At 43.2% G+C, this 24,677-nt stretch overlaps 1 protein-coding gene across 3 annotated transcripts in view; it reads right to left on the bottom strand.

The window, feature by feature from the left end:
• Positions 1 to 21,896: 21,896 nt before the first annotated feature.
• The window catches only part of GRK4 (G protein-coupled receptor kinase 4), a 101,436-nt gene continuing 98,655 nt past the window's right edge, over positions 21,897 to 24,677 (bottom strand). For all 3 annotated transcript variants that reach the window (XM_058546619.1, XM_058546617.1, XM_058546616.1), the window contains one exon: positions 21,897 to 24,045. In XM_058546619.1, coding sequence (XP_058402602.1) covers positions 24,001 to 24,045 — 45 coding nt within the window. In that variant the 3' untranslated portion in view covers positions 21,897 to 24,000. The remainder of the gene's footprint in view (positions 24,046 to 24,677) is intronic.

Genomic DNA, 24,677 nt, shown 5'->3' with positions numbered 1-24,677 from the left:
CACCCAGTGGCCGGGCCGAGAGAGGGCCTCACCGGGACAGCCCTGCGGGGAGCGGGTCGGGCTCCCCTTGCGAGGAGGAAGGGGGAAGCGAGTGCGCCCTGCACAGAACCAGAGGACCCTACGGTTGGCGGAGACCTGCGGGATTGGTCCTTCGGGGCGGGAGCCCACGTGTAGCCCCCAGAGAGGAGGGGCCGTGGAGGCCGGGGGCCAGCACCTCCCGCAGTCTGCAGCCCGAGGGGGAGGGGAGGAGAGGGGCGGGCGCCGTGCCCGGAGAGGCTGTGGCTGTGCAGTGAGAAGCGGCTTTGACCCCAGAGACGTCCCCCACCAGAATGACTCCCCGACCAAGAGTCTCCCCTGCAAGGGAGAGGACCCCTGATCCACAAAGTTCTGTGGGCATCTCCTGCCTCGGGGGATGGGAGGGCAGGCCGGTAGTGAGAGGGTCCAGTCTCCAGAGCCTCACCACCTGGGGGGAAGTAAGTGAGCAAGCAGAGGGGCACAGAGGATGGTGGGGGCCTCCGGGGCAGCTGTCCCACTTGCAGGGCAGAGAGTGCGTTGGCTTCGGAGAGAGCCGCCTTGGGGAGAGGTGATGCGGGTAGTGATGGACCCTCCAGAGCCTGCTCAGGGCTGCACCCTGTCCTATGCCAGAAGCCACATCTCTGCCTTCTCTCAGAGCCTGTCGGTTGTCCCAAAGCGGTCAGGTAAACGGAAACCCAGCATCCCCACAAGAAGCGTTGTCCCCAGGAGGATGGCAACAGCCCCACTTCAGGGGAAGGACTGCAGAGAAACTTGCCTTCAGCCTTGAGGTCCCAGTGCCCTGTCGTTAATAAAGGCCCTTCTGCCTGGGGCCAGGCCGTGTGCCAGCCCTCGTGCAGGGCAGGCCGCAATGGTGATGGCCAGGCTCCAGGCTGTCGGGTGCTGGGGTCCACAGACTGCTAAGACTGCCCCTCCCGGTTCTCACACCTTGTGTAGTCCCCTCCCCCTGACTGTGGGCTGTCCCTGGTGGCCTGCTTCTAAGTTCTTGCTGATGAGAGGTAAGCAGAAATGATGTGTGTTAGTTCTAAAAGTCTCCTTATAACGGAAGAGAGACACTGTCTTCTTCCTGCTGCCTGGAATGGGGATGTAGAGGTTGGCACTCGAGCAGTCATTTTGGGTCATGAGGATGTAAGCCACATCCTAGGATAATGGAGCTGGAAGGAGCCAGGGCCCAGATGACTGGGGGGAGATGCCATTCCAGCCTGGCCTGTCTGCCTCTGAACTTCTCACAGATGAAAATCTGTGAGAGAGAAATATAATTCTATGTTGTTTAAGCCACTGTTACTTTGGATTATTCTGTTTGTATGCTCCTAAATCAAGTTCTGACCAGTCCAAAGAGGTTATGAATCCTTGAGAATTTATATGACCACAATAGGTCATGGCTGCTTCAGCCATGGCAGGAAGAAAGTCATGGGCCTGGAATAATCCTGATGAGAAGTCTTATAAGAAAGCCTTATAGAAAAGGGACTGTCAAGAAGGCAGATTTTTAAATTCAGAGAAAAGCTTAGCATAATCCAAAACAGAGTAAAGATTTACACAGCTGGGTGGGCAGTTTGGCCTGGTTTCTCCAAAGCCGTAGAAATGGGCACAGTCCCTGAACAGCAAAGACACTTCCAGTAACTTACCCTAGGAAGACAATCATGTGTGTGTGAGGGTGGTCATTCATCACAGCAACATGTAGGACAAAAAATGGGAACAACATAAATGCTGGACGGAAGGAAAGAGATGGCTAAATGAATAATGACATATCCACATGACAGAAAACTGTGCAGTCATTAAAATCCTATTTTGAAGAGCAGTCACGACACGGGAACGGTGGGCAGTGCATTAGAGATGACACTGTGTATACCATGATCCCCCTCTTTTATTTTAAAGAAAGAAAACCACACATATACATAGAAAAGAGACCTGTCACCAGGTCTATAACAGGGACTGTCTCTGGGCAGGGCAATTACAGGGAATTTATATCTTAATCTGTGTGCTTATCTGTCATTTTCAAGTCTTCAGCAATGAACATGTACTATTCAGGGGGAAAAATATTGTAGAAAAGGTTTGGGTGGGGAGCTAAAAATGAAGGCCTAGCAATAGACTTGTGAGTGGTCCTGCTCAGGACGAGAGGGAGATATTTAAAGCAGCCTGATGCCCCCCCACAAACGGGGTACACTCCAGCTAGGGGGCTGGCACTGCCCTGAATCCAAAACCAGGTGGGAGTCCACAGCAGGTGAGGCCCGGGCAGGGGAAAGAAGGGAACGTGAAGCAGAGCCAGGGAACAAGATGAGTGGACAGGCAGCTCCTGAGGGGGATTTGGTGGTCCCCTGCCGGTCATCCCTGAGGGTTCCTCCCAATTTAGAGGGTATTATTGCCACGTATTGTAGTTCTACATAAATACACATATTGCAAAAGATAGTAATTGTTGTTTTGAACAAAGTTTAAATTGACTCCCATATTTACCATTTTTATTACTCTTCATTCTTTCCTACATCTCTGATTTTCCACCTAGGATCATTTTCTTCTGCCTGGAAAACACCCTTTAGAATTTCTTTTTATTGGATCTTCTGTTGCTGAAATCTCTCAGTTTCAGTTTATCTAAAAATGTCTTGGGTGGCACAAGCGGCTAAGTGCGCGCGCTCCACTGCAGCGGCCCAGGGTTCGCCAGTTTGGATCCTGGGCACGCACCGACGCACTGCTTGTCAAGCTGTGCTGTGGCAGTGTCCCATATAAAGTAGAGGAAGATGGGCACGGATGTTAGCCCAGGGCCGGTCTTCTTCAGCAAAACAAGGAGGATTGGCAGGTGTTAGCTCAGGGCCAATCTTCCTTACAAAATAAAATAAAAATGTCTTTATTTTGCCTTCATTCTTACTGGATTTTCAGTTGGGTGTAGAATTCTAGGTTGGCAGATGCTTGCTGTCAGCAGAGTAAAGATCTGGACATCACTGTCCTCCGCTTTTCATTCCTGCGGTTGAGAAGTCACTTGTTGATTTAATGGTTGCTCCTTTGTTTGAAGGCAATGTGTCTTTTTTTTCCTCTGGCTGCTTTTAAGATTTTCCCTTTGTCTTTGGCTGACTGGAGTTCCACTGTGCCATGTCTGGGTGTGTAGAGAGAGACCAATCAGCTTTTCAGAGGATGACCTTGGGGATCCTGTTCAGTGATCTAGCAGCAGGCTGCCCAGCAGGAAGGGCTCAAAGGGCTGGCAGACAGCAGTCCTGGAAGTTCTGGACCACGTTTCCCTGGTGACAGACGTCTGCCATCAGGATGTTCTTTTCACAAGCAGAGCCATTCCACACAGCCTCAAATCTACCATTGCTGCACATTGGCCAGGTGCTACCTGTCCCCTTCCAGTCCCGCTGTAAATGCACAGAGTGACAGGGAGCAAGGTCCCTCTCCTGGGTACTGCCTGTGGTGTGACCAGCTGGGCCTGGAGCTAACACAACTCTCCATGGGGTGATGGGAGCTTGGGAGACAAGTGCTGCTTCTGATGACCCTCTGCCTCTAAGCTTCTCGTTAACTCCAGTTCATGCCTGTACCGTGAGTGGTTCAGGGTTTCCTGGCTTGGTTTAACAGTAGGATTTCTTTTCATTTAATCTGCTTGGAATTAATTGGGTTTTGAATTTGTGGATTGATGGCTTTCATGTTTTGGAAACCTCTCAGTCATTATCTCACAACAGTGCTGCTGTCCCACTCACCCTCTCTCTTCCTAGTGTTCCAGATAAACCTAGATTAGATATTCTCACCATATCCTATCTTCTATTTTCCTTTTTTTTTGCCTCTCAGTGCTTTATTCTGGATTGTTTCATCTGACTTATTTTACTAGTTCTCTTTTTGGCTGATTCAACTGTTGTTAAACTCTTGTTTAACCATTAAGCCCTGAAATTTTGTAGTTTTCACTACAAGAATTTATACTTAACTCTTTCTAAAGTATGCTGTGTCATTTTTTATATTTTGTAGTTCCCTGCCAAAATTATCAGGCTTTACAAGTTTTCTCCCTGAACATAATAAACATAGTTGTTTAAGAGTCCGTTTTTCATATATTTCCATTATCTAGAGTCTCTGAGGATATGTTTCTCATGTCTGAAGTTTCTGCCAATTCTCATTCATATTGCCTCATCTCATGTGCCTGGTTATCTTCAACTGTATACTGGACATTGTATTTGAAAATTATTATAGAAGTAATTTGAAGCTTAAGGTATTATCTTCCTCCAGGGGAGACGTTTGTTTGCAATGCTAGGCTCCTTGGGACACTAAAAGTCCTAGGTCATCTTAATCCAAGTTCCAGTTTTGGAGTGTTCTGGGCCACCCACAAGAGCTGATTTACTTCCAGGTCACCTTTATTCTTGGGTGGGCTGGACCCCAAAGTGGAGAGGAAAGTGCCTTGGACCCCAATCTTGGTTGGCATGCCCTGGATTTGATTTTTGTTCCTCTAGCCTCAAGAGGTGTAGCTCAGCCTCTCAAGTGTCTTAGGACCCCCAAAGCTCCCCTAAAGCAGGAGCAGCCCTAGAGTTTGGCTCATCTCTCTGAGTTCCCACCCTCTCCTGGCTTTCAGCCCTGAAAGTTGCTTCTTCTCTTGATATTTATATTTGTCTAGCTTTATTAGTTATTTTCCTCGGGAAGGTAGATGTGTATTCTCTAGTCCATCCTTACTGTGTGTCTAAATTCCTCCTATAAATATTAAATAGGATGTTACTGAGAATGGTCCTCCTTCTCATATTCCTGATTTTAATGCCTCCAGGGTACACCCTCATCAGGTAAGATGCTGCCTTCTGGCCTGATAAATATATTTTATCATGCTAAAGAAGTATTTATTGATTTATTTTATTGAGTGTTTAAAAAAATGGGTGTTGAGGGGCCGGCCCGGTGGCGCAAGCGGTTAAGTGCGCGTGCTCCGCTGCGGCGGCCCGGGGTTCGCTGGTTCGGATCCCGGGCGCGCACCGACGCACTGCTTGGTAAGCCATGCTGTGGCGGCGTCCCATATAAAGTGGAGGAAGATGGGCACCGATGTTAGCCCAGGGCCGTATTCCTCAGCAAAAAAAAAAAAAAAGAGGAGGATTGGCGGATGTTAGCTCAGGGCTGATCTCCTCACAAAAAAAAAAGAAAAAAAAAAATGGGTGTTGAATTTGGTCAAATGCCCTTATAGCATCTATGAAAATGATCTTTTATTTTTCCTTTGGACCTGTTAACATGATTTATGTTACTGGATTTCCTAATATTGAACCATCCATACATTATTGAAACAAATGCTCTAGATTATGATGAAATATTTTTAATGTGTTGGATTCTGTTTGGTAATATTTTATTAAGAGTTTTTGTATTAATATTCATAAAATAAATTAACACAGAGTTTTTATATAAGGTCTTTATATGATTTTGGTATCAATTTATACTTGCTTTATAAAAAGAGTTGGGAAGTTTTCTTCTTTTTCTAAACTCTGGAACATTTAAATCACATTAGAATTATCTGCTCTTGAAAAGTTTGCTAACATTCCCTGTCGAATCATCTGGTCCTGCTGCTTTCTGAAGGGTACCTCTTTGACAACTTTCTTTCTTCTCTTGAAATTAGTCTGTTTAGATTTTCTATTTTACCTGTGGCCAGTTTTGGTAAATTATGTTTTTCTAGAAATGCATTTCATGTAAGTTTTATGTTTATCTTTATAAAGTTGTGCAAAGTATTCTTTATCTTTAATTGCCTTTTTATGTGATTTTTCCGCTTGTAATTTCTTTTGTGTATTTGTATTTTCTCCCTTTATTTTTCTTGATTAGGGTAGATATTGATTTATTTATTGATTTTGTGTATGTGTGTGAGGAAGATTGGCCCTGAACTAACACGTGCTGCCAATCTTCCTCTTTTTGCTTGAGGAAGATTGGCCCTGAACTAACATCTGCGCCCATCTTCCTCTATTTTGTATGTGGGACACCACCACAGCATGGCTTGATGAGCGGTGTGTAGGTCCATGCCCAGGATCTGAAGCCAGGATCTGAACCTGTGAACCCTGGGCCACCGAAGCAGAGTGTGCAAACTTAACCACTGGGCCACCAGGCCAGCCCCTATTGATTTTTTTTTAGGAACAAACTTCTTTATTATTTGTGTTATAGTTTTTCTATTTTATAGCCATTAATTTCTGCTTTCGTCCTTATTAATTTCTTCCTTCTTTTCTTTAATGTTTTATTTCTATCCTTTTCAGTTAGAGGCTCAATTAATTTATTTTCAGGTACTTATTTTTGTTGATATAATTAAAAGCTATAAGTTTTCTCTGTGAACACTATTTTAGTTGTATCCCATACATCCAGATATATAGGTGGTGCTGTTATCATTTTCTAGAAGTTCTGCAATTCTGGTTTATATATCCTCTTTGACCCAAGAGAATTTTAGTTGAGGCTATTAAATTTCCAGGTGCCAGGGCCTTTTTGTTTTCTGATTTTGTTATTGATTCATAGGTTTATTGCATTTGTAATCACATACTCTCGACTATATATCTTTTTAAATTTTTTATTAGAATTTTCTTTGTGACCTAATGTAGTCACTTTTCATGAATGTTCCATGGGCATTTGAAAAGGTGGTGCATTCTCTATTATCAATATAGAATATATTATATGGGGCCAGCCTGGTGGCATAGTGTTTAAGTTCGCATGCTCCGCTTTGGCAGCCCAGGGTTCACAGGCTCGGATCCTGGGCACGGACCTACATGCTGCTCATCAAGCCATGCTCTGGCAGTGTCCCACACACAAAATAGGGGAAGATTGGCATAGATGTTAGCTCAGGGCCAATCTCCCTCACCAAAAAAAAAAAAAAAAAGAATATATTATCTATTTATTTACCTATCTATCTGTCCACACACACATTTATAAGATGCACCTTACCATGCTCTTTAGGTCTGATCTATCTGGGACTGGGAGGTAGATTAAACCTCTCAGCTCTGCTTTATGAAAGGTATGGCTTGTTACTTGGTGAATAGTTATTTCTGACCATTTTATCTTGTTTGAGAATTGTCCGTTTAACATTACAAATTGCCCTTTCTGTTTGGCTTAATGCTTTTTGGCACAGATTCTATCTTGTCTAATATTAGGATTGTGACTGCTGCTTTATTTTTGTTTGCATTTCCCTGGTATACATTCACACTGGTTAAATTTTAACCTTTTTCACTTAATTTGTTTTAGGTGTGTCTCTCGGATACAGCACAGAGTTGGGTTTTGCCTTGTGACTCTGTCAATTTAAAAAGCAAATTCACCAGTTATTTTACCCTCAAAACAATTTACTCAGGAATAGCCAAAAGAATTGCAATTCAGGGTGGTTTGCCATAAGCAAATCTGGAAGACAAAGGAGGGGACCTACTTTCATAAAGCAGAAGGGGGAGCAGGGAGGGGCTGTTCTAAAGGAAAGTCCATTGGAGAAAACACGGTTCAGCGTGGCAACAGCTTCTCATTGGCTGAGCTGGGGCGTTTCTCATTGGCTGAGCTGGGGCGTTTCTCATTGGCTGAGCTGGGGCGTTTCTCATTGGCTGAGCTGGGGCATTTCTCATTGGCTGAGCTGGGGCGTTTCTCATTGGCTGAGCTGTGACATTTCTCATTGGCTGAGCTGTGGCGTTTCTCATTGGCTGAGCTGCAGCATTTCTCATTGGCTGGGCTGTTTGCATGGGGAGAGAAATCTTCCCTCAGTTGTAAAGTAGTTGCACTTCCTGTCTGAGGTGCAAGTGTGCATCTCTTCCTGTTTGAGGTAATTGATGTGTGATGGGCGCTGAGAGCTCCCCCTGCAGGCCTTCCTGACTCCAGTTTACTTAAGGTTTCTTTTATTAATTTCCACAACCCAATCTGAAAATCTTTCCCTTTAATAAGTGAGTTAAGACAATTTACATAATTGTATGATATGTTTAGTCTTAGTTGTGTCAAATTATTTTACATTATGACTACACATACATACCTCCCCGCACTATAGCTCGTTTTCTTTCCGTAATGCAATTTGACAATGTCTCTCGAGGAAAGGGGGAGAAATGCATCCAGTTAGTTGGAGCTGGAGTTGGAGTTGGTACCTAATGGAGCAGCTGTACTCAGGGAGGACCAGCTGAATGGCCAGCGTTGGCCGCTGGGGGCTCCGTGGGGGTGTCCTGGGGCTCTGTCTTTGCTCCTATCCTCAACATCTTTCAAGGCAACATTCGTACAACACAGAAGGCACAAGAATCACATTTTTAAATGACAGAACCCCCACCCCACACACGTCCTCACACGCCCCACAACACAGAACCACTGTGCTCCTGAGCCTCCTCTCCTAGAGGTACCCCGGGCCTCTACTAGAACACTCGTGCACAAGGCTGGGACCTTGTCTCTTTTCTCACAAGTAGGAGCACAGTAAAAGTCCAATGAGGGAATCAGTTTAAAGCTCTGTGGTAACTGTTCTCAGTCGAATCCCCAGGAATGGTTAGCTCTTTCTCTGTACAATTTTATAACTTTCAAATCTAATTGTCCCATGGTTTCAGAGTTTCTTTTTCTTAACAGCCTTCCTGAGATACAATTGATATACAATAAGCTGCACATATTTAATGTATACAGTTTCATGAGTTTGGACATATGCAAAAACACGTGAAACATCACTGCAGTTGAGGTAATAGATCCATCACCTCTAAAAGCTTCCTTGGGCCTCTCCGGTTTTTGGTTGTTGTTGTTGTTAACATGGTTTCAGTTCTATTGCTAGTGGCCTCGTTACTTTTTAGAAGGAAGTAAAGTTTACATTATAAACAAATGCTAGATGTGGATGGAGAATAAAGTATTTATCAATATAATAAAATAAAGCACTTTTCCTTTTGGTCATCTTCTATCCTTTAGTTCTCACTTTAAATACTGGTTAGCAGTTTAGTTAAATTCCACAACCATTTGCGGTTACTTACTATGTTGCAGGTGCTAGGAATATATTAAAAATCAGATGAACCCCCATCCCTATGGAGCTCACAGCCCAGTGGATGAGGCAGAGCTACAATTAATTGTTGCTTGTACCACCAAATTATAGCACAAACCTGCCCACTTCTTCCGTCTCAAGGAAGGAAGTGTCCAGCCTGCCTGAGCCACTGTTTGCTCCTACTTGGCTCCCGACTTCCACTCCTGCTGCCTCCAATCCATTCTCCATGCAGCACACTGGGTGCACTTTTATTTCTCTCCCACACATACAAAAAGTTAAAAGAATAGTACAGTGACCACCCAGCGTACCTTCGTCTAGATTCAACAATTGTTAACACGTTGTCATTTTGCTTTCTCTCCATATGGATACCCTCCCCCAGTCATTTGAAAGTAAGTTGAGGAAACTGTCAGACTCTACCCCTCAGCACTTCAGCAGATGTCTCCAAAACTTAAGAGTCACATTAGCACTTTCACATAACTATCTAATATCACCTAAAATCCAGTCCTGCCTGAGTCAAATTCCCAAATGGCCCCAAACATATCTTTTAAGTTTTTTTAAACAAGGATCCAATCAAGCTTCACTCATTGCACTTGGTTGTTATATCTTCTTACGGATATTTCCCCTATGTCATTGCTGTTAGTGTTTTTTATATGATTTTGACTTTCTAAAGAGTCCAGGCCAGTTGTTGTAGAACCCCTTCTGTTGTGGATTTGATTGCCTTCTCATGGTGTAGTTTAACATGTTCCTATGTCCCTCGTGTTTTCTGTAACCTGGAAGGTAGGCGTGCAGCTGCACTACCCGAGACTTTAGCCACTAGCCACGTGGGGCTATTGAGCACATGAAATGTAATGAGTCTGAATTGAGTTGTGCTGTGTGAAACACACACCAGATTTTGGATACTTAGTGCAAAATAAAGAAAATATTAAAATTACATAAAAATGTAAAATATCTCATTAATAATGTTTATACTGATTACATGTAGAAATAATATATTGGGTTAAATAAAAAATTATTAAAAGCAGTTTCTTTTTACTTTTTAAAAATTACATATGTGACTCACATATTTTATTGGACAGCTCTGGTCTAGAGGTCCGACTAGATTCCATCAAACTCTTTGGGAAGAAAGCTTCGCAGGCAGGGCTTGACCAAGGTCAGGTTTCCCTCATCAGCGGGGCTAAATTTGGTCACTTAGTTAAGGTGGTGACTGGCGGATCTCTCCAATGTAAAAGTACATTTTTCTCTTTGTAAATAGTAAATCATTTGGGGTAGTTCTCTGGACCTGTGAGAATTTCCCGTTCCCCTAAAGCCTTCCACCAGTGAGTCTGGCATCCCTTGATGATCCTGGCCTGAATCAGCTTTCACACTGGGAGTTGCAAAATGGTGACTATTATAACTCCCTCGTTCTTCTGCCCTAACTGCCTGGCACTCTTCTCTGAGGAAGAGCTTTCCTTTCCATATGCATCCATTTCCTCTCTTCCTTTTCTTCTTTGATTCTTACTGTAGATGCATTTTAAAAATTATATATGTCATAATCAATTTCACCATTATTCTTTTATTGGTGCTCAAATTGTCCCTGCTATAAGCTCCCACCCTGGGAGGGGTCCTTCATCCGGCCTGGGGAAGAGGGTCAGGAAAACATCTTGAAAGAGATGCCTGGCCAGCATTCACTGCAGTATTAATGAATGAGGTCTAACTGGGGTGTACATTCCTCCCAGTAGGAGAGCTATGTTCTTTCCTAAGCAAAAACTCTAAAGCCCAGTTGTTTCCTTAATAGAAGATCAAGACTGGAAAAGCTCCTTCCTAGTTAAAACGATGACCTGTAGTGCTGCTTGGCCCTCAAAGTAACGGACATGACACACAACAAGCAGAAGCACAGACCCCCCCGCACAATGCAGGCTCTACCCTGGGCTCATATGCCAAATGAGAAGGGAAAGAAAGGTGATGGAAACTGTGAGAATTTGTTCTAATGATAAAGCAGAGTGTTCGAAGAATTTCACTTACACTCAGCTTGGAACAGCTAAGAGGAACAACACAGCGAAACAGAAGAGAATGGGGCCAGACACTGCCAGAGCAGAGGGCCTCTGAGATGGGCTGAATTCAAAGTCAGGGCATCACAGAAGGGAAGTTTGGGACTTCAGAGAATGAGCCAAAGGGAAGACTTTCTCATTCCACCTTCCTCACTTGAGATGATAAAGCACAGACCCAGAAGGAGAGATGTTTGACCACAGATGACATTTAAGTATATGCTGTGCCCAGAATCTACAAAGTCTTGGTTCTAATGATCCAGGGTGAGGCTTGTACTACAGGGAAATCTGAGTTAGCAGCTTATAAGAATAGTAGACTCAGGGGCCAGCCTGGTGGCATAGCAGTTAAGTTCGTGTGCTCCACTTCAGCGGGCTGGGGTTTGTGGATTCAGATCCCAGAGGCGGACTGATGCACCACTTATCAAGCCATGCTGTGGCGGCGTCCCATATAAAGTGGAGGAAGATGGGCATGGACGTTAGCCCAGGGCCAATCTTCCTCTGCAAAAAGAGGAGGATTGGCAACAGATGTTAGCTCAGGGCTGATCTTCCTCACAAAAAAAGAGTAGACTCATGATTCAGTAAGAACCCAAGAAAGGGTGAGTAAAGATTAAGGGAGTACTAAACAGGAGTGACACGGACACATGGAAACAAGGACTTCCAAAAATGGCCAACTATAATAAATTCTTAACACTTTTCTGAAGAGTAATTTGGCAATATCCATCAAAAGATTTAAGTATGTGACCCATCTGACTTAGCATATACTTACGGAGCCTCACTCTAAGGACATTATTAGATAAGCATTCAAAGTTGGAGGTACAAAGAGGTTAATTAAAGTGATAATAATATAAAAAAGATGCAACAACATAAATGTTCAACAATAGGGAATTGATAGAAACATTAATATTTTTAAACATTGGAATACCAAAAAGCCATTAAAAATGACATGTTCAGGAGGATGTGGAGAAATTGGAAACCTTGTGCACTGCTGGTAGGAATGTAAAATGGTGCAGCTGCTGTGGAAAACAGTATGGCAGTTCCTCAAAAAATTAAAAACAGAATTACCATTTTTTTTGGTAATTAATTTTTTTGGTTGTTAGTGCCATCAACTGGATTTGAACTCCAAGTGACTGTGCACAGCACAGCAGAACCCTGCCCAGTCTTTTTGCACCATCCTCTCGCCTTCCAGCACTATATCAGACAATGCTCTGCTGCTATTCATAGGGTTTGCATAGACAATTTTTTCGGAGGTCTGTGGCCAGGTCCTTCTTCCTAGTCTGTCTTAGTCTGGAAGCCCTGCTGAAACCTGCCCACCAGGGGTGACCCTGCTGGTGCTTGAAATACCGGTCACATAGCTTTCAGCATCACAGCAACGTGCAGCTGCCACAGCGTGACAACAGACAGGTGGTGTGGTTCCCTGACTGGGACATGAACCCAGGCCGTGGCAGTGAGAGCGCCAAATCTTAACCACTAGACCACAGGGCTGGCTTATATCACCACATGACCCAGCAATTCCACTTCTGGGGATAGACGCAAAAGAGCTGAAAGCAGGGCCTCAACGAGATATTGTGCACCCGTGTCCACAGTGGCATCACTCACAATAGCTAAAGTGTGCAAGCAACCCAAGTGTCCATCAACGGATGAACGGATAAGCAAAATGTGGTCATCCATACAGTAGAATATTATTCAGTCTTAAAAGGGAAGGAAATTCTGCAATATGCTACACCATGGATGAACACTGAGGATATTATGCTAAGTGATATAAGCCAGTCACAAAAGGAAAAATACTGTATGAATCCACTTATATGAGGTCCCTAGAGCAGTCAAATCCATAGAGACAGACAGTAGAATGGTGCTTGCCAGGGGCTGGAGGGAGGGGGAATGCAGAGTTATTGTTTAATAGGACAAGGTTTCAGTTTTACAAGATGAAAAGAGTTATGGGGATGGATGGCAGTGATGGCTGCACAACAGTGTGAATGTATTTAATACCACTGAACTGTACATGTAAAAATGGTTAACATGGCAAATTGTATGTTTATTTTACCACAGAAAAAGAAAGAAAAAGACATACCTAGTTTCTAGTGAAACTGTTCACCAAAAGAAAAACCTAGTTTTTGGTGAAACTTTTAACAGGGAACTGTTATTTTTGGTGAGAGGGGAAAACTGTTAAAAATTTTCAGAAGGGCAATTTGTTCATATAGGCCTATAATACATATTCTTTAAAAATGTTCATACATCTTTATTTTTGTTTTTTTTTGTTTTTTTATTGTTTTTTTCTTTTTGTTTTTGGTGAGGAAGATTAGCCCTGAGCTAACATCCGTTGCTAACATCCATGCCCATCTTCCTCTACTTGTATATGTGGGACACCTGCCACAGCATGGCTTGATTAGTGGTGCATAGGTCCATGCCCAGAATCCAAACCTGTGGACCCCGGGCCACTGAAGCAGAGCATGCAAACTTAACCACTACACCACCAGGCCGGCCCGTTTGTTTATCGTTAAATATTTTTCTTTTTTTTTTTTTTCTGAGGAAGATTCACCCTGAGCTAACATCTGTGCCAATCTTCCTCTGTTTTGTATGTGGGATGCCACCACAGCATGGCCGCCAATGACTGGTGTAAGTCCGCGCCTGGGAACTGAACCCTTGCTGCTGAAGTGGAGTGGGCCGAACTTAACCACTAGGCTGTACATCTTTTTTAGTGCATAACTGTGCTTTATTTGGGGAAAAAAGCAAATAATTTTTACAAAGTGATGTTTATTTTTATCTTAAACGTGGTCAACACAGAAAGTCAAATGCAGTGCTTATAAGAAAACCTCATTCCTCTGCCTCATTTCTGCCCATCCCAGTGGAACTGCTTTCTAGACATAACCACTTTTAACCATTTTAGCTTTTCTTGTAGTATTTTTGTCAATTTTTCATTCACTTTTACCAAGGGATCCCCTGCTAAGAATCCACCCTAGAAATATTATCAGGTATGTGCACAAAGATGTAGGTACAGGGATGTCCATTGGTATTTTTAAAAACAAGAAAACCAGAAGCACTATTTGTTTGGATTGTTTGAATAAATGATGGCCTAAATGTGCAACAAAAGATTAAGCAGCCAGATATATTTAAATGACGTGGCAAGAAACAAATAACTATAAGTTATATAAATATGTAATAAAATGTTGATAGGGATTATCTTTGGACAGTGGCTGATATATTTTTTGTGTGTGTGAGAGGAAGATCAGCCCTGAGCTAACATCCATGCTAATCCTCCTCTTTTTGCTGAGGAAGACCGGCTCTGAGCTAACATCTATTGCCAATCCTCCTCCATTTTTTTCCCCCAAAGCCCCAGTAGATAGTTGTATGTCATAGTTGCACATCCTTCTAGTTGCTGTATGTGGGACGTGGCTTCAGCATGGCTGGAGAAGCGGTGCGTCGGTGCGTGCCCGGGATCTGAACACAGGCTGCCAGTAGCGGAGCGTGCACTTAACCGCTAAGCCACGGGGCTGGCCCGGACAGTGGCTGATATTAAAGATGAATTTTTCATTGTATATTCTTCTTAATTTCAAAATTCTCTTTAATAAATATATGCTTGCTTATAATCAGAAAGAAAAAAATATGTTCAATATGTTAATTTACCAAATAGTCTGTAAAAGTCCTCACTGAGATATGTCGTCTCAGTCAAGGCTCTCTCACTTGCGCATGGAGACACTCAACTCAGATAGCTTAAGAAAAAGAAAAAATAATAAAAAGGAAAAACAGGACTTTATTGGTTGCTATAGCTGTGCCCCAGAGGCGTGGATGACCCCTCAGGCTCTGGCCCTCTCTGCAGCCCCTGGTGTCTGCATTCCCAGCCTCCACACCCTGTGACTGGCTGAGGGAAATCCAGTCCTCAGCCCAGCCCTGCCCTTGCCTGCCCCACCAGATAATCTACAGCAGAAGGCAGGAGGGTCCCCCAGAAAGGATGCGGGGCAAACATACGCATCCCAGCCCGTGTCTACACTGATAGAGAACATCTGGAGGACTTGGAATGTAAACAGGTGGTGCCAATAAAGGTGATTTTTATTTTCTTTATGTTTTCCTGTATTTTTTACAATAAGCACATTTTTCCACAATTAGTAACACATTTACTGAGCAGGTACCATGTACCAAACACTCTGCTCTTAAATCTTTTATGGAGACCGCACTTTCCTCTCAGGTTCCCCACGAGGCAGGCACTCCTGCCACCCTGATTCTAGAGATGATTCTAGAGATGAGGATGAGGCAGAGGAGATGGGCCGGGGTCTCACTGTGGCCACCGACCTCAGAAAGCCCCAATCAGAAGAAACACAAAGCTATTTTCATCCCCCCTAAAATAAGGGCCCCAGACCCCAAGATAACATCCTCATCCCCTTACACCAGTACAAAGAAGTCTCCAGAAGGACGTCTGTTGACTCACTGGACATCAACCTAGGAGGTTGTAGGGGAGGAAGACACTCCTCTTCTACCCTCTCTAGGTCCTTCTGGCCGGGCTATGAGTTAAATTGACATGAGACAGAATAACAGGAGGAAATCAAAGGAAGCTTTATAACATGTATGCATAGGAGAGACCCAGGAAAACTGAGCAACTCAACCAGAATGTCCAAACCCACCACCTTAAATAGCATCTTTAGCTAAAGACAAAGGAGGATGTTGGGGGTAGTGGTTTGGGACTTCAAAGGGGAGGAAGGCAATTCACAAGGAGATGGAAAAAGAAATATTTGGTAAACAGAACTTTGATAAGAATGGGCTTAGCAAGGACCCTTACAGTCTACCAATATCCAGAGTTATCTATGGTGGTGGCCTGTCCTGGGGACAGGCCTTTTATCTTAAATTCGTTTAGGTAGTTAGGAGGGAGGTCAAAGTTTGAGAGTCTTGTGTTCTTAAAAATACTCAAGGCAGAGGAGTGACATCAGTATCATAGCAGAGTGAGCTCTCCCCTTAAACTCTTGCCCCTAAGATACAACAATAAGGACATCCATATACCAACAGAGGACGTTCACACCACACAAAAGAAGTCTGAGAGACCCACACAGCCATACGTCTGAAGGTGGAGGTGCTGCACCCCCTGGAAGAAGTGGAAGGAGTTAAGGAGCACTCTTCATCCCCAATGGCAGCGATTCTGGGTCCACATGGCTCTCACAGGGGAGAGGGAGGGGTGGCCCTCAGTGGGAAAACTTTCACTCTCCAAGTTCCCTCACAGCCTGTGGGAAACTCCCACACAGAGGTGAATGAGCTGCTGTGGGGGTGCCTTCATCAAGCTAGCACCCCAGGAGAGCAGATAGCGAGGGAAGAGAAAGAAGCCCCCAGGATCAGGCAGGCAAAAGAAAGCACCCCTCCCCTTGCCATGCACTCCAGCACAGCCAGTTGGCCAGAATGCCCATGGATCACAGCGGGCTCAGAATACACAGCTCTTGACCCCCACACAGTGACGGGAGGTGAAAGCTGTGACCAGATATTATCACTATGAGGAGAAATAAATCCACACCATCAAACAGTATGCAAAAATATATTAAATCTCCAGATCAGGAGAAAAATGACAAGCACCCAGAAATCAATCCTGAAAGCACAGACATTTATAAATGACAGAGAATTTAAAATAGCTATCATAAAAAAGCTCAATGAGTTATAAGAAAATACACATAGACAATTTAATGAAATCAGGAAATTCTTCACAAAAGAGATTGAAACTATAAAGAAAAACCAATCAGAAATATTGGAGATGAAAAATACAATGGAAGAGATAAAGCAAAATCTGGAATCTTTAAAGAACAGAGTTGACAATATGGAGGAAAGAATTAGGATCCTAGAGGATAGGAATGCAGAAATGCTCCAGATGGAGGAGGAGAGAGAACTAAGACTAAAAAGAAATGAAGAAATTCTCCGAGAAATATCCTACTTAGTTAGGAAATGTGACATAAGGATTATAGGTATTCCAGAGGGAGAAGGGTGGGGGGGGGGCGAAGGAGCAGAGAGCTTGTTCAAAGAAATAATAGCTGAGAACTTCCCAAACCTGGGGAAGGAGCTGGAATTACAAGTGAAAGAAGTCAAAAGATTTCCTAACTATATCAACATAAAAAAGACCCTCTCCAAGACATATAGTAGTAAAGCTGGCAAAAGTCAATGACAAAGAAAAAATATCAAGGGCAGCAAGACAAAAAAAAAAAATGTACAAAATACTCTTATCAGGCTCTCAGTGGATTTCTTAGCAGCAACCCTACAGTCTAGGAGAGAGTGGAATGATATATTCAGAATTCTGAAAGACAAAAACTTTCAGCCAAGAATACTCTATCCAGTGATAATACCCTTCAGAAATGATGGAGAAATAAAAACTTTCCCAGATAAACAAAAGCTAAAGGGAGTTCATTGCCACAAGACCCCCACTATAAGAAATGCTCAAGAAGGCCCTCATACCTGAAAAAAAAAAAAAGAGTGAGAGAAAGGGGATACAAAGCCTTGAGCAAGGAGAAAAATATGTAGACAAAATCACAAAAATTGCAGCTTTCTATCAGAAAAGGTTAGCAAACACTTAATTATAACTTCAAAGATAAAGGGAAGGAAAACACCAAAAATAAATATAACCTTGCCATTTAAACACAAACTCACAACACAAGATGAAATCAGTTGTGACAATAATAACTTAGAAGGAGAAGAGGAAAGGGATGGAATTGATTTAGTCTAAGGAAATAAGAGGCTATCAGAAAATGGACTATCTCACCTAGGAGATTTTTTTATACAAACCTCATGATAACCACTAAACAAGTAATCAGAACAGAAACACATATGATAAATAAAGAGAAAAGTAAGAAAACCATCATAAAGAACTACCAAACTGAATTGGTAGTTTGAAATACATGGGATGAGAAACAAAGGAAATGTAGAAGAACCGGAAAATGTGTGATAAAATAGCAGCAATAAGCCCTCATATATCAATAATCACTCTAAATGTAAATGGATTGAATTCTCCAATCAAAAGACACAGAGTGGGGAGATGGATTAAAAAACAAGACCCAACGATATGCTGCCTCCAGGAAACACATCTCAGCTCTAAAGACAAACACAGGCTCAGAGTGAAGGGATGGAAGAAAATACTCCAAGCTAATGGCAAACAAAAGAAAGCAGGTGTTGCCATACTTATATCAGACAAAGTAGACTTTAAGATAAAACAGGTAATGAGAGAGAAAGTGGGGCAATATATAATGATAAAAAGAACACTCCACCAAGAAGACATATCACTTATAAATATATATGCACCCAACACAGGAGCACCAAAGTACCTAAAGCAACTATTAACAAACTTAAAAGGAGATATTAACAACAACACAATAATGGTAGGGGACCTTAACACCCACTTACATCAATAGCTAGATCATCCAGACAGAAAGTCAACAAGGAAATAGTGGAATTAAACAAAAAACTAGACCAGATGAACTTAATAGATATATATAGAACACTCCATCAAAAAACAGCAGAATACACATTCTTCTCAAGTGCGCATGGAACATTCTCAAGGATAGACCATATGTTGGGAAACAAGACAAGCCTCTATAAACTTAAGAAGATTGAAACCATAACAAGCATCTTTTCTGACCATAATGCTATGAAACTAGAGATGAACTACAAGAAAAGAACTGGGAAAGTGACAAAGATGTGGAGACTAAACAACATGCTACTGACTAACCAACGGATCACTGAAGAAACTAAAGGAGAAATCAAAAAATATCTGGAGACAAATTAGAATGAAAAGACACCATACCAACTCATATGGGATGCAGCAAAAATAGTCTTGAGAGAGAAATTCATAGCAATACAGGCTCAACTTAACAAACAAGAAAAATCCCAAATAAGCAATCATAAACTACACATAACAGAATTAGAAAAAGAAGAACAAACAAAGCCGAAAGTCAGCAGAAGGAGGGAAATAAAAATTAGAGCAGAAATAAATGAAATTGAAACCAAAAAAACAGTAGAAAGGATCAATGAAACAAAGAGCTGGTTCTTTGAGAAGATAAACAAAATTGACAAACCCTTAGCTAGAACACTAAGAAAAAAAGAGAGAAGGTAAAATTAGAAATGAAAGAAGAGAAATTACAACAGATCCCACAGAAATACAATGGATTAGAAGAGAATACTGTGAAAAACTATATGCCAACAAATTGGACAACCTAGAGGAAATGGATAAATTCTTGAACTCATACAACCTCCCAAAACTGAATCAAGCACAAATAGAGAATCTGAATAGACCAATCACAAGTAAACAGATTGAAACAGTAATCAAAAAAACTTCCCCCAAAATAAAAGTGCAGGTCCAGGTGGCTTCTCTGGAGAATTCTACCAAACATTCAAATTAGATTTAATACCTATCCTTCTCAAACTATTCCAGAAAATAAAGGAAGATGGAACACTTCCTAACACATTCTGAGGCCAACATCACCCTGATACCAAAGCCAGACAATGACAAAACAAAGAAGGAAAATTACAGGCCAATATCGCTGATGAACATGGATGCAAAAATCCTCAACAAAATATTGGCAAACCAAATACAGCAATACATTAAAAAGATCATATACCACGATCAAGTGGGATTTAGACCAGGGACACAGGGATGGTTCAACATCTGCAGATCAATCAATGTGATACACCACATTAACAAAATGAGGAATAAAAACCACACGATCATCTCAACAGATGCAGAGAAAGCATCTGACAAGATCCAACATCGATTTATGATAAAAACTCTCAACAAAATGGGTATAGAAGGAAAGTACCTCAACATGATAAAGGCCATATATGACAAACACACAGCCAACATCATACTCAAAGGGGAAAAACAGAAAGCCATCCCTCTCAGAACAGGAACAAGACAAGAGTGCCCACTCTCACCACTCTTATTCAACGTAGTACTGCAGGTTTTGGCTACAGCAATTGGGTAAGAAAAAGGAATAAAAGGAATCCAAATAGGCAAGGAAGAAGTGAAACTCTCGCTGTTTGCAGATGACATGATTTTATATATAGAAAACCCTAAAGAATCCATCAGAAAACTAATAGAAATAATCAACAACTACAGCAAAGTTGCAGGGTACAAAATCAACTAACAAAAATCAGTTGCATTTCTATACTCTAATAGCAAACTAACAGAAAGAGAACTCAAGAAGACAATCCCAGGGCCGGCCCTGTGGCTTAGCGGTTAAGTGCACACGCTCCGCTGCTGGCAGCCCGGGTTCGGATCCCGGGCACGCACCGACGCACCGCTTCTCCGGCCATGCTGAGGCTGCGTCCCACATACAGTAACTAGAAGGATGTGCAGCTATGACATACAACTATCCACTGGGGCTTTGGGGGAAAAATAAATAAATAAATAAAATTATATTAAAAAAAAAAAAAGAAGACAATCCCATTTACAATCGCAACAAAAAGAATAACACATCCAGGAATAAATTTAACCAAGGAGGTGAAAGCCCTATACCATGAAAACTATAAGACATTATTGAAAGAAATCAATGATGACAAAGAAATGGAAAAATATTCCATGCATATTGATTGGAAAAATAAACATAGTTAAAATGTCCATACAACCTAAAGCAATCTAAAGATTCAATGCACTCCCAATCAGAATCCCAATGACATTCTTCACGGAAATAGAACAAATACCAAAATTCATATGCGGCAACAAAAGAGGCCAAACAGGTAACGCAATCCTGAGAAAAAAGAACAAAGCCAGAGGCATCACAATCCCTGACTCCAAAATACACTACAAAGCTATAATAATCGAAACTGCATGGTACCAGTACAAAAACAGATACACAGATCAATGGAACAGAATTGAAAGCCCAGAAATAAAACCACACATCTACAGACAGCTAATCTTTGACAAAGGAGCTAAGAACATACAATGGAAAAAGGAAAGTCTCTTCAATAAAAGGTGCTGGGAAAACTGGACAGCCACATGCAAAAGAATGAAAGTAGAACGTTATCTTTTGCCATACAGAAAAATTAACTCAAAATGGATTAAAGACTTGAAGGTAAGATCTGAAACTATAAAACTCCTAGAAGAAAATATAGGCAGAACACTCTTTGACATCGGTCTTAGAGGGATCTTTTCAAATTCCATGTCCACTCAGACACGGGAAACAAAAGAAAAAATAAACAAGTGGGACTTCATCAGACTAAATAGCTTCTGCAAGGTAAAGAAAACCAGGATCAAAATGAAAAGCCAACCCACCAGCTGGGAGAAAATATTTGCAGATCATATATCTGACAAGCGGTTAATCTCCATTATATATAAAGAACTCACACATCTAAACAACAAAAAAACAAACAACCCGATCAAAAAATGGGCAGAGGATATGAACAGACATTTTTCCAAGGAATATATACGGATGGCCAATAGGCACATGAAAAGATGTTCAACATCACTAATCATTTGGAAAATGCAAATCAAAACTACACTAAGATATCACCTTACACCCATGAGAATGGCTATAATCACCAAGACAAAAAATAACAAATGTTGGAGAGGTTGTGGAGAAAAGGGAACCCTCATTCACTGCTGGTGGGAATGCAAACTGGTGCAGCCTCTATGGAAAACAGTATGGAGATTCCTCAAAAAATTAAAAATAGAAATACCCTATGATCCAGCTATCCCACTACTGGGTATTTATCCAAAGAACCTGAAATCAACAATCCAAAGCAGCTTATGCACCCCTATGTTCATTGCAGCATTATTCAATACAGCCGAGAAGTGGAAGCAACCCAAGTGTCTATCGACTGATGATTGGATAAAGAAGATGTGGGATATATACACAATGGAATACTACTCAGCCATAAAAAAAGACAAAATTGTCCCATTTGCAACAACATGGATGGACCTGGAGGGTATAATGCTAAGTGAAATAAGCCAGACAAAGACAAACACAGTTTGAGTTCACTCATATGTGGAAGATAACCTAACACACGTACAGAGAGTACAGTTTGGTGGTTACCAGGGGGAAGAGGGTTGGGGGGTGGGCACAAGGTGACGGGGTGCATTTAAATGGTGACTGACAAACAATAATGCACAACAGAAATTTCAAAATGTTCTAAACTATTATGACATCAATAAAAAAATACTCAAGGGCCAGCCCCGTGGCGCAGTGGTTAAGTGTACGCACTCCGCTGCTGGTGGTCCGGGATCAGATCCTGGGCACGCACCGATGCACTGCTTGTCAGGCCATGCTGTGGTGGCGTCCCATATAAAGTGGAGGAAGATGGGCATGGATGTTAGCCTGGGGCCCATCTTCCTCAGCAAAAAGAGGAGGATTGGCATGGATGTTAGCTCGGAGCTGATCTTCCTCACAAAAAAAAATAAAAATACTCAAGGCAAAGAGACACATTTTGGGGTGGCTAATTCTGATCCCTCACAAGGTATTTTCCTCTAGAACACTGGCCTTGAGGCTACTGTGCTCAGAATGCAGTGACCACATATGGAAAACCAATTTCATAAATACCCTGTGGCAAACTGCACCTCAGGAAGCACCTTTCGGGTGCAATGACTGCGAGGGCACAGCTGTCTGCATGGGGACACATTTCCCACAGGAGAGCAACACTGAGTCCGGGCACCCATGGGGAGTTCTCAGCACCGCCCTGGCACATTCTCCTCCACAGCGTGTGACGGTGTCATGGCATCCAGACCACGGCATCCTTACTGTTTGGTTAAAGTCACTGAGGTCTGGCCCCTGGCTTCTCATACACCAGGTAGCAAGAAGACCCCAGCAAGCTAAAGGACACCGGCCGTGGAGGCATCTGCCAGTGGTGGTTCCTGCCTCTTCCCTCAACCAGCCTTCACCTTGTCAAATGCTGCTGTGGTCCGAGAAGCCCCTGCTGGAGGCCACGTCTGCATGGGGACACAGAAGAAAGCCCAAATCTGCCCCTTGGCCCCACTCTCCAGTCACCCAGCTTTAGGCCATCACCAACTGAGAGGTGACCTCCAGCATGTCCAGCTCTGGGAGACTCTGGGCTCGCTGTTCCTTCCTTCTCACATTTCCTTCTCACGGTCTCCTCCCTGGAGAAATCTTGATGCCCTTCCACAAGCAGAACACATGGTGCCCCTCCTTGGTCTTTACTACTCATCCACACACTTCCTGCGGTAGCCCCTCACTCGGGAGTGCAAGTGTCCCTCCCCAGGTAACAAAACCCACGTGTCCACCCCAGGTTAGGGGCTCCACCTTCCTCTTTTGGTAGCAATAGCTGAAGGAGAGTGAACTCTGGAACTCAGGCATTCCTTAATCTTTGTCGGGAGCTCCTAAACCCCTAAGGGCCAGCTAGGACCTTGAAGGGCGGGCTCCTCATCCACAACCTGAACCCAGGTCTTCTCGGATCCAGCCTTTAACCTTTGACTCAAGTCACCTGATACCAATTCAAACAATGTGAGGCTCGCACACAGTCCCTGAGAATCCCAGGCCGCTGTGATAGAAATCCTTCCAACACACTTCAGAGTTGGGGTGAGTAGCCCATGACAGCCAAGCCCTGACCTCAACGTCCTGAACACCATCTTTCAGAGGGTAGATTGGAGTGCCCAGGTAAAAACTTAGCCACAAAGCCACACACACAGGAAGAGCGCACCTCAGGAAGGTAGAATTCTTGGTAAGTGAGGCATGGTAGACATCCACGTGAATGTAAGCGGGCAAAGACTTTCTAACCCCACGGCTCTGGAGAGAAAGGAGGCCCGACCTGCCTCCCTCCTCGAAGAGCACTGGAGGACACTCCCGGTTGAGGAACAGGAGCCTTGGCTCCGGACACTGCTGGGCTGATGCCCACGCCCACTCTCCTCCTCTCTCCATGGGCACCCGTGGAGCTCAAGTCCCTGCGGCAAGGTGTCCACCCCTGGGGGTTTCTGGGCGTCACAGTGGTCCTTTTTCTTCAATCCAGCTTTAGTGAAAAGACAATTCAGGTACTAACGTAGAAAAATCTGCAGACTCAAAAGGCACGTTTTAAGATGTGTCACACTATTTATTGCAATTCACAGATAGGATGAAACTCTGAGCACGTGCTTCTGGGCACCGGGGTCCAGCTTCGCGCGGTGAGCGGTCACAGTCTCGTGGGCAGCTCTTCCTTCTCGCCCTTAATGCAGCCCTGCGACAGACAGCAGAATGGTCAGGTCGGTCACTTTTCTAATGCACGCTGCCTTAACTTTCCTGAAGTGCATACGACAGTTTAAAAACTTTGGGAGTGCTAACTTTAAGGCAGGCAAAACTCTTAAATATTTTCTCTTATTTACTTCACAATGTGGAGGATGCTCAATTCACACACATGGAAAATGTCTCAGATTCGCTCTGCTCCTCACACTTGGTTGCACACTCAATTAACTTACACAGTCCAGAGCAGAGTGCTTCAAGGGAGTGAGGCCCCCTGGCTCCTTCTCTAAGCAGTGCTGTGGCGAGGAACGGCTTCATCCTGCACAGTTATGTTCCAACAGCTGTAGGTTTCCCTGAACAGCTCCACCTCCTAGGTTGGAACTGAGTGAGGAGCGTTTCCAAGCAGGACTGACTGCACACTGAGAGACAGGCTGTCCGGGAGAGCAACCGGGCAATTCACGCCTAACCCCCAGTTCTCAGAGAAACGTGGTCATGGTAAGTGCACTCTGAGAGTCGTTTACCACCTAAGGCTTGTTTTTTATACTGAAAAAAATGGATTAGAATGTTAGTGGACAACCTCTGAATAAAGTCCTTGAGAACGGACAGGGTACAAAGCAGGATAATCCACTA

This window comes from Diceros bicornis, chromosome 8 (assembly GCF_020826845.1).
Source record: "Diceros bicornis minor isolate mBicDic1 chromosome 8, mDicBic1.mat.cur, whole genome shotgun sequence".
Taxonomy (NCBI): domain Eukaryota; kingdom Metazoa; phylum Chordata; class Mammalia; order Perissodactyla; family Rhinocerotidae; genus Diceros; species Diceros bicornis.
The sequence above is the reverse complement of the archived record's forward strand: the minus strand, read 5'-3'. Positions and strand labels throughout refer to the sequence as shown.